The 9,003-nt window shown below is 43.0% G+C and overlaps 1 protein-coding gene across 1 annotated transcript; it reads left to right on the top strand.

Annotated features, from left to right (window-relative positions):
- Positions 1–4,825: 4,825 nt before the first annotated feature.
- LOC148478166 (lutropin subunit beta-like) lies at positions 4,826–6,575 on the top strand. Its single transcript, XM_088455845.1, has 2 exons — positions 4,826–4,996; positions 6,345–6,575. The coding sequence occupies exons 1-2, from the start codon at positions 4,829–4,831 to the stop codon at positions 6,573–6,575; spliced, it is 399 nt and encodes a 132-aa protein (XP_088311971.1). The 5' UTR covers positions 4,826–4,828.
- The last annotated feature ends 2,428 nt before the right edge of the window (positions 6,576–9,003 follow it).

The raw sequence follows: 9,003 nt of genomic DNA on the forward strand, positions 1-9,003 counted from the left end.
GAAAATGGAGTAATCAAATTTTATAAGAAATGGGGCTTATACATCGACACTCTGAATCGACAGACGGAAGAGCATATCTTTAAAGTATTTAATTCCACTGATTGGTTTCTACATAGAAGCCTATTGCTATCAAATAACTAAATATGGTCATAATAATTGCAGAATTGATGTTCTAAGGCAGGGGTTCCCAACCACGGTCCTCAAGGCACACTTACAGTCCAGGTTTTGAGGATAGCCATACTGGAGCACAGGTGACTTAATTAGTACCTCAGTTATTTTGATTAACCATCTGTGCTCAAGCCTGGATATCACCAAAACCAGGACTGTTAGTGTGCCTTGAGGACCGAGGTTGGGAATCACTGTTCTAAGGTGTTTATCTTTCTATTGGATACTGTCATGTGTTCATAGGGGCAAACTTATACTTTACTCCTCAATACAATAATATTCATATTTAAAAGAAAAGACATATTCCCAAAAAATTATTAGGCATATTTGTTTGTTCATATTTCGCCAAGCATTTGTCTGATGATTATTCCCATGTCCCTCCCTCCTCCCTCTTGTATCACGTGTTTGTTTTGTCTCATATATGTCCCTCCATTTTATTCAGGCATAAATGTCCTTATCATTGACTTTTTGGTCTCCAGGTTCTATGGAGATCAACATGTTAAGCTTCCTGTAGAGGTTTGGATATATTATACACACTAGCTATGTCGTACATTATATGTGTATGTTTCTGTATGTAATGAAAAATACGTCAATAAAACAGATTTGACAAAAAAAAAAAGTCTCAGTACAGATGTGGGGACTTGTTTTTAATTATCATATAAAAACCCATTATCCAGCAAATAATACAACTAAATATCTGCTGCTGTTTAAGTGATCATGTGTGGAGTTTGTATGTTCTCCCTGTGCTTGCATGGGTCTCCGTCGGGTACTCTGGTTTCCTCCCACATTCCAAAAATATACAGGTAGGATAATTGGCTCTTGACAAAACTATCCTGTGTGCGCATGTGTGTGAGCATGTGCTAGGGAACATGGGGCCTGATTCAGAGCCGGACGCTATTTGCGGACGGTCGTTCCAAAAAAGGGGCCGGCTATTTAAATTGAGCGCTCGCTCGGTTTGTTGACGCCTCTATGTCTGAGCGAGCGTCCGAAAAATGCGCTCGCTATTTTGTAAAGACGCCCCTTTGCCGTTCGCATCACACGTCATCTCCGGTATTTATTAGATTAATCGGGAACATCGAAAGGCATCTGAACTGCTCGCAGTGCTTGTGGTAGGATTTTCTTACCGCTATCACTGCGAGCAGTTCAGGCTAAAAGACAACCAAGTGACGTGGTCGATGACGCTGCTTTACTAATAATGCACTCTCATTAAACGCCCTTTTGACCATTAGGCACGCCTGCGTTCGGATCTCCACTCCCCCGTTTTCAAGCACCTTCCCCTGTTACCACCCACAAACGGTACATTCTGTCAATCAAATTAGCAGCCCCTCGCTGTTTTGCGAGCGCACGATTTCCGACCGCAATGACTGGTATGCGCATTATGACCCATACGCATGCACAGTTGTGCGAACATCGCTCAGAGCGAACGAGCGGCCGCTTACGAGCGGCTCTGAATCAGGCCCATGGAGTGTAAGCTCCACTGGAGCAGGGACTGATGTGAGTGGTCAAATATTCTCTGTAAAGTGCTGCAGAATATATGCGTGCTATATAAATAACTGGTAATAAATAAATGTCACGAGCGGGAATACCCCTTTAGGACCCAGCAGTAACCCCCACGGGCCACTCTGAGGATTACTCTGCTGTCTGATCATTGGGCAGGATTGCAGCAGGTGGCAGACTGCATTTGGCCCACAGCTGTAGTTTGGACACCCCTGGTCTAATGGTGCATACACACGGTCAGATATGATGAACGATAAACAATTGAACTATTTTTACTACGATTTCATCCAACGATGAACGATTTCTGACAGTGTTAAAATGAATGAAATCGTCCGAATCTGTCTGCAAACCCAGTCGATGCCAGAGATCGTTATGTGACATTCGGGAACGCGTATCGTTGGTCGATGCATGCCCTACATGTCAAAGATACGAGCGATTGAACAATTTTTACAATCGTTATTGTTCATATCTGATAAGAAATCTGACTGTGTGTATGCACCATAAGCAAGCTTTCCTCAGATCTAGTTTTACAGGCGTATTCAATGGAAAGATTGCATTAATTTTTCCTTTTATTGATGCAAATTCAATGTCTGAAATTCTACGAAATGTGGAAAATCTAATAAAAAGGAAAAGAAGATGGGTAACATGAGTTACTGCCAACTCGTTCTAAATATAGCATTTCCAGTTGGAAAACATTTACTGTGTTCAGTCTGAGATACATGATAAGAACATCAAGGTTTGGTAACAGAAAAACTCGCCTCATTGGCATCAGATTAGGACACGTTCGTCCTTTCTGGATTAATCTCATCATTCACTGCGGGATTTAAAATATCCGTCAAATATCACTTAGTAATGATTCACTAATCTGTACCGGGGAAATGGAATAAGAAGATCCCTTCAGCCTTCACACCCCCACACAAGGACCCACAATAGCAGATGGGGAGGTGTCATGTCTGAACATTTAAACAAGGGCTTCATTCAACAAACGGACCACTACGGCCCGGGTACCGAGCATCACCATTAGCCTCCTCTTGGTGTTCTCTATCAGAAGGTAAGTCTCCCGAACACCACTTTTAAATAAAGAAAAGACTAGTACATGGACTAATGGCGCCCTAAAGCAGAGGATCCCAAACTCCAATATTGCAGTCCAGGTTTTAGGGATATCAATGCTTGAGCACAGTTGGTTATATCAAATTGACTGAGGTGGTAATTAAGTCACCTGTGCTCAAGCATGGATATCTTTAAAACCTGGACTGTAATGATGGCGTTTGGGAACCTCTGCACTAATGAAAAGACAGGTAAATACTGGTTTATAGCATTTAGGTGCCACTGAAACGGTTAGGGCAATAATGTATTATTGTACATTCCTATAGTTTTGTAGCTATCCTATGGAAGTATAAGATCAGCTATGTTCTGCACGGTATGCTTGCACAGGGAACAAAAGAAATTAACAACAAACAGACATATAAGTACATATATAAACATACACGTGGAGGGAATGTTTTGCATATAGTATTTATTTTTCTTGTACCATATTGTTCCAAATCGGCAAAAAGTCCTGACGTTTTTGGGGAAATCAGCCTAACACCCCCCAAAAGGGGTGTTCACTATGGGTACCCCCGATTAGCCCTGTTAAAGCTATTTGGGGTCTTTGTATGGTCTCAATAGGCGCTATTTAGCGTCTTTGGGACAGGGGTGAAGAATAGCATTTAACAATTTTGGGGGGGGAAATAAGTAGTCCCATCAAATTTGGGGTACATGAAAATGGGTGCAAGCATATTTTAATGTTGCTAAAGTTAAGCATTAAAAAGCACCTTCAATCCCCCCCCCCAAAAAAAACTCCCCCATACTTCCAGACCCCCTAAAGGCTATTTTGCTAGTTTTTGAATTTGTACCCTCACTTTGAACTTTTCCGCCCATTTTTTCAAATTGCCTTTTTGGGGTGTCCTTTGTGGGGGCTTTTTTGCACTTTTTGACAGTTAGCATCAAAGGGGGTGTAAAAAGGGTTATGGGGGGATGGCGAAATTTTGCACCCCAATTCTGCACTTTTTTTTCCGCCGGGTATCCATTGGCGAAACTTTTCCGCTGGTTACAAGGCGCAAACTTTTCGCACCGGAAAAAAGTTGGACAAACTGAATACGGGGATAAGTGGAATCGGCAAAAATTAAATGAAACGGCTTTTCGCTCCAAATTGAATACGGCCCTGTGTGTGTTGCATTGTGACTGCACCAGGAAATAAGATTCACATTGTAATTTAAAGGGGAAAATAACAAATGTTTAGATTTAATTCTAGGTCAGCTTTTATTTGTATTGGACTCTTTATGGTGAATGCTACGTTGACATTTATTAATAACACGGACAATATTTTCTCTGTTAGTGTGTTGTGTGAGTATACACACCTGTGCTTGTGTGTAGAATCTAAATAAGACCCCGTGGGGCCCAAAGACAGACACTGGTTTGGGCTCCCTCTCTGTCAAAACAAATCCACATAGAAGCAGGTTAGAGCACCTGAGCCCTAGGCAGGAACATAGGCTGCTTAGTGATCCAGCTCTGCTCCCAAGGTAAATATGGTGCATCCGATAGTGCTGTACAGTTGGAGGGTGAAAATGCACCCACGTCTACATAAGCCCCTTATAGTTCATGTGCTGACCTATCATGGGATTGAGACGACCAAAATGTAAAAAGCAAAGTTATTTTAGAGACAATAGCTATTAATAACACCCATAGATATACATGTATAAAATAACTATAGGCAAATGAGCAGTTGGTCATGGTTTTGGCCTTTTGCTCACTAGACTTCCTATCAATAATCCTACGGTTAAATTCAATGTATGGAGCTTCCCATCTTAACACTCTTTAGATCATCTACTTCGGTCAGTGTACGACGGCTTTGACATACAAATGTAATTTCACTAAAAAGAGATGGCAGGGTGTTACTCACTACCTGCACCTCCAGTTGTATTTCAGGAGAGAAGCTTCGCTCTAGGCAAACTTTACAGACAATACTGACATTACGCTGGGTGGGAGGTTTATACTTTGGCACAGCGAGACTCTGCACATTGTCCCAGCTCCCTGGAAAATGATTTTGCAGTGTTGCCTCCCAGTTGTGCACGTGGTGTTATCATTACCAGTAAGTAACTTCTATTTACACTCTTATCCATCTAGGATGTTTAGTTCTCAAGTGATCGTACAACTTCTGGTTGTTTACTTGTCTGCTGTGCAAGGACACCGGCCATGTCATCTTACCAACACCACCATCTCTGCCGAGAAAGACCACTGTGCGAGGTGCATCACCTTCACCACCACCATCTGTAGTGGCCACTGTCAGACATCGGTGAGTCTTGTCTTATGTATGTATGTTATTGGGAAGACTGAATCGTTAGCAATTTGTGACCAGTTAAGACTAAGGGAGCTATGTTTTAATAAACGTGACAGTGTCTCTCTCACACACACGCACTGATGCACTTAGTGCTTCTTACAGTCACGCTCTCACAATACACAGTCTCTCTCACACAATGTGTACAACACCGACACTAACCTTTTTTTTCTGTGTTCTGCCTGCAGTTTCCTCTCCAGCATCTGGCAGTCAGTGTGTGTGTGTGTGTGGGGGCATGTCTGTGTCCCAATTGGCTGAGACTGTATGACCCAGACAATTACAGCACATCGACCCTGCCGAGGAGTTCCTGCACTGGTCAGGGAACTCCTCAGTGTTACAGGGCACTGGGAGCACAGCAGTTGTATGGACCAGTCACGCCACCTGATAGTGGGGTTATCCCTCAAGCAGGGAGTCCACAGGGTATTTGCCAGGCCAGTCCAACCCTATACGTTATTATCACCACCACTAAAACCATCATTCATGCACTATTCATTTCTCATATTGACTTTTGCAAGATCATTGTTTTATTAACAAAACTGACACTTCAACCCATCTTTAATAACTGACGGACTGATCATTTCCCCACTAATCCGACCTTCTCTGCACTGGCAGGCTGGTATCTCCATGATACAAATCAGAATTCTGCACCCGCTTACCATGCGCTACCCCTGCTGTACTCTCTGTTAGTGACCTATGGCTATCACACTCCCGTATCACAGCCTCCTACACTCGTCCCAAAGGCTTGTCCTGTGCTGCAATCAGACCTGTAATGCACCAGCCTAGACTAACTTCTGACTTACACAGCATTACGTGTGACCTGAAATACCCATCACTCCATTTTCTCAATGCACTTTACCTGTTTGCATACACTAGATCAGTGATTCCCAACCTCGGTCCTCAAGGCACACTAACAGTCCTGGTTTTAGTGATATCCATGATTGTGCACAGATGGTTAAATCAATATAACTGAGATACTAATTCAGTCACTTGTGCTCAAGTATGGCTATCCCTAAAACCTGGACTGTTAGTGTGCCTTGAGGACCGTGGTTGGGAACCCCTGCACTAGATGGACGACTGGTTCATACAATTGTAAAATCATTCTCTAACAGTGAAGACTGTACACAGTGGGGGCTGCACAACGTAATGCATGGCAGTCCCAGATCTATAGCAGAATGTATATTATCCTTCTTGTCTGAAACGCATGGAATATTGGTGACATCCGGAAAAGAAAGGCGATGGGTACAGTAAGCGACACCTACTGAATAGGCATTGTGATTAACATCATTGCTGCATATTGTATCCACAGGATGTGGTGTTCAAATCAGCCCTTTACCCAATCAAGCAGCAAATCTGCACCTACAGAGAGATCCGCTACGAAACCATTAAGCTGCCGGATTGCCTGCCCGGCACAGACCCCTTCTTCACCTATCCTGTGGCCGTGAGCTGTGACTGCGACCAGTGCAAGATGGACTACAGCGACTGTACCGTGGAGAGCAGCAAGCCAGACGTCTGCGTGAAGAGCCGCATGGATATTTAATCCTAGTCACATAAACACATGGGCACTTACTCAGTTGTCGTTGGTCACCAACCTTTTTATACATCCTGTATATTTAAACAAAATTAAAATGTGATCTTTTTGCATTTTTCCATCAGGCAGTAACACCTGTGTATGTGTGTGTGTATATACACATCTATAGTAAGGTGCAACCCTAATAAATGGAAGTGCGTCACACATCACTACCTCAGTCTTCGTAGTATTGTGCAAAATCATTGAAGTCTCCAAATGTTATAGTTCTTAAGACGACTGAACTCAAGAACTGAAATGTATAAAGCATGGTGTAACACTGTTCTATTTAACCGTGTGATCTTCCACAGGAACTTTACTAAAGAGTACACGAGTGAGGTTATGTCATCCTCATTTAATAGCAAGATTTAGGAGAAAATATTAAAGTGATTAAAGGTGCACATCCGCTAGCAGCCCTAAAAACAACTGCACGATTACGACATTGTAATCGCGCAGTCGTCTGACAGTCTGATGTGCCTATACTGACCGAGCAGTTATTCAGTGTAGGCACATCCATCATCCCCTACCATGCTCAACCTGACGTTATTGTCAGGTTGTTCAGCCGATGATTGATGTCGGAAACGTCCAGTGGGAGCGCGCATTGCTGGTCGTTTCCGACATTAATGTGCACGATTCTTGAGCGATTGAACGAGAACGATATCATTCAATCGCGCAAACAAATAGACAAGTGGATGTGTGCCTTAAATGGCTTAATCATCTGAAAAGGCACATATAGGATAATTACAGAAACATAAACACCACTAATTATTAGGGATGTGCAGGCTCGGATAGGTTCGAGTTTGCACGTTGAGTTCGGATTTTTCCCTCCAAAAAAACGGAACTCAGAAAGAGGCTAAACGTCATCTTACATGGACAAACATCATCATTCCTGGACTTTGTCCAGGAATGATGATGTTTGTCCATGTAAGATGACTTTGTCCAGGAATGATGATGTTTGTCCATGTAAGATGACGTTTAGCCTCTTTCTGAGTTCCGTTTTTTTGGAGGGAAAAATCCGAACTCAACGTGCAAACTCGAACCTATCCGAGCCTGCACATCCCTACTAATTATGTGATTGAATTCACTGATCTGTGTAGAACATTCCTGGTGCCAGAGACTGTAAGCCAATCAGAATTGGGAAGGCTTTAGGCTTCGGTGCACAACCAATAGGATGACATAAAAAGCCGCATTGCTCCCCTAATGCTGTTCATTTAGTAGTTTAAAGAGAATGGGAATCTAGCATAGTGGACAGACCTAGGAAAATAAGTGTTATGCTGTATTATGTACATTTCAGTAATACACAAGCTTTGAACCTCCTGCCCGGGGGCCTTATAAGGCCCTTGGAATAATTTGGTCTGGCCCTCTGAGCTTTTTTCGGCTAGCCTCATTTGGCTAGAATGGCACCCTGCAGCCAGAATCTATGCAGCACCTGGAGTGTCCTTAGGATGCTTCAGACAGTCACACCGTTGCCCTTACAGCTCCTGCAAGGAAGCACTGTCCCTGCTCAGAGTCCAAAGTATTGCTGTAATCACCGGCCCCGCCCCTGTGTGACATCACGCGGAGGGGGCATGGCCTGAACCAGGCCAGCAAATGTTATATATATCAAAATGGCACTTGGCAAAAAAAAAAAAAAAAGGTTCCCCACCCCTGAACTAGAGGAAGGTAGCCCCCCTCCTAAAAAAATGCATCGTCCGACTGCATTTCACTTCAGAGGGAAAGTATAATAGACTGTTGCTTCAAATGAGAATAGCAAGTATGACTTTCATGGAAATCTATACATGAAATCTTGTATGCTATGGAGCTATAGGGTACACCTGAAGTGACCCAAGTGTTTCTACTTTCTTTTCTTTGCTGCGGGGAACAAGAGCTTGTACAAGTTATACTGAAAGGACCAATGCATCATGGGTACTGCGACTGTCCTGAAGACTGAAGTGTCGGCACACAAAGCCGACAGGTGTGCTAGGCTGACATCTCTGCCGATATTGCCAGCTAGCATGCAGCAAAATCAGCAGTAGTGGTGGTTGTGTCACAATAGGGTTCCCTTCTCTATACACTTTGTGCTTTAGTATTCCTATTTATAATGCAAACACAACTTTACCTATTAAATAACTATCTTCTACCATACACAAATGTGTACAAACCTTCCCAATCTATAACAGAATCTAACACACGTTTGCACTTGTACAGGATCTTGGTAGAACAGAGTCGGCACAAACCGCTGTTGTGTAACCAGCCCTGATACACAAATCCCAAATGGTTCCTTGCTGTATTTCTAAATAACCACACATAGAAAGAAATATTGGCTGCACATAGAATAAGATGGTGACTAGGGGGAGAACATGACCTCTCAGGACTTAATGGGAGGCTTTGTACAAGGATATCCAGGATTTACTGGAGTGGA

The sequence above is a fragment of the Taudactylus pleione genome, unplaced genomic scaffold, assembly GCF_031769625.1.
Source record: "Taudactylus pleione unplaced genomic scaffold, aTauple2 ptg000672l, whole genome shotgun sequence".
In the NCBI taxonomy this organism is placed as follows: domain Eukaryota; kingdom Metazoa; phylum Chordata; class Amphibia; order Anura; family Myobatrachidae; genus Taudactylus; species Taudactylus pleione.

Coding starts and splice junctions, on each gene's coding strand:
- LOC148478166 (XM_088455845.1), top strand. CDS start 4,829: ATGTTTAGTTCTCAAGTGATCGTACAACTTCTGGTTGTTTACTTGTCT. Junction 4,997..6,344: donor GTGGCCACTGTCAGACATCG/GTGAGTCTTGTC, acceptor TTGTATCCACAG/GATGTGGTGTTCAAATCAGC.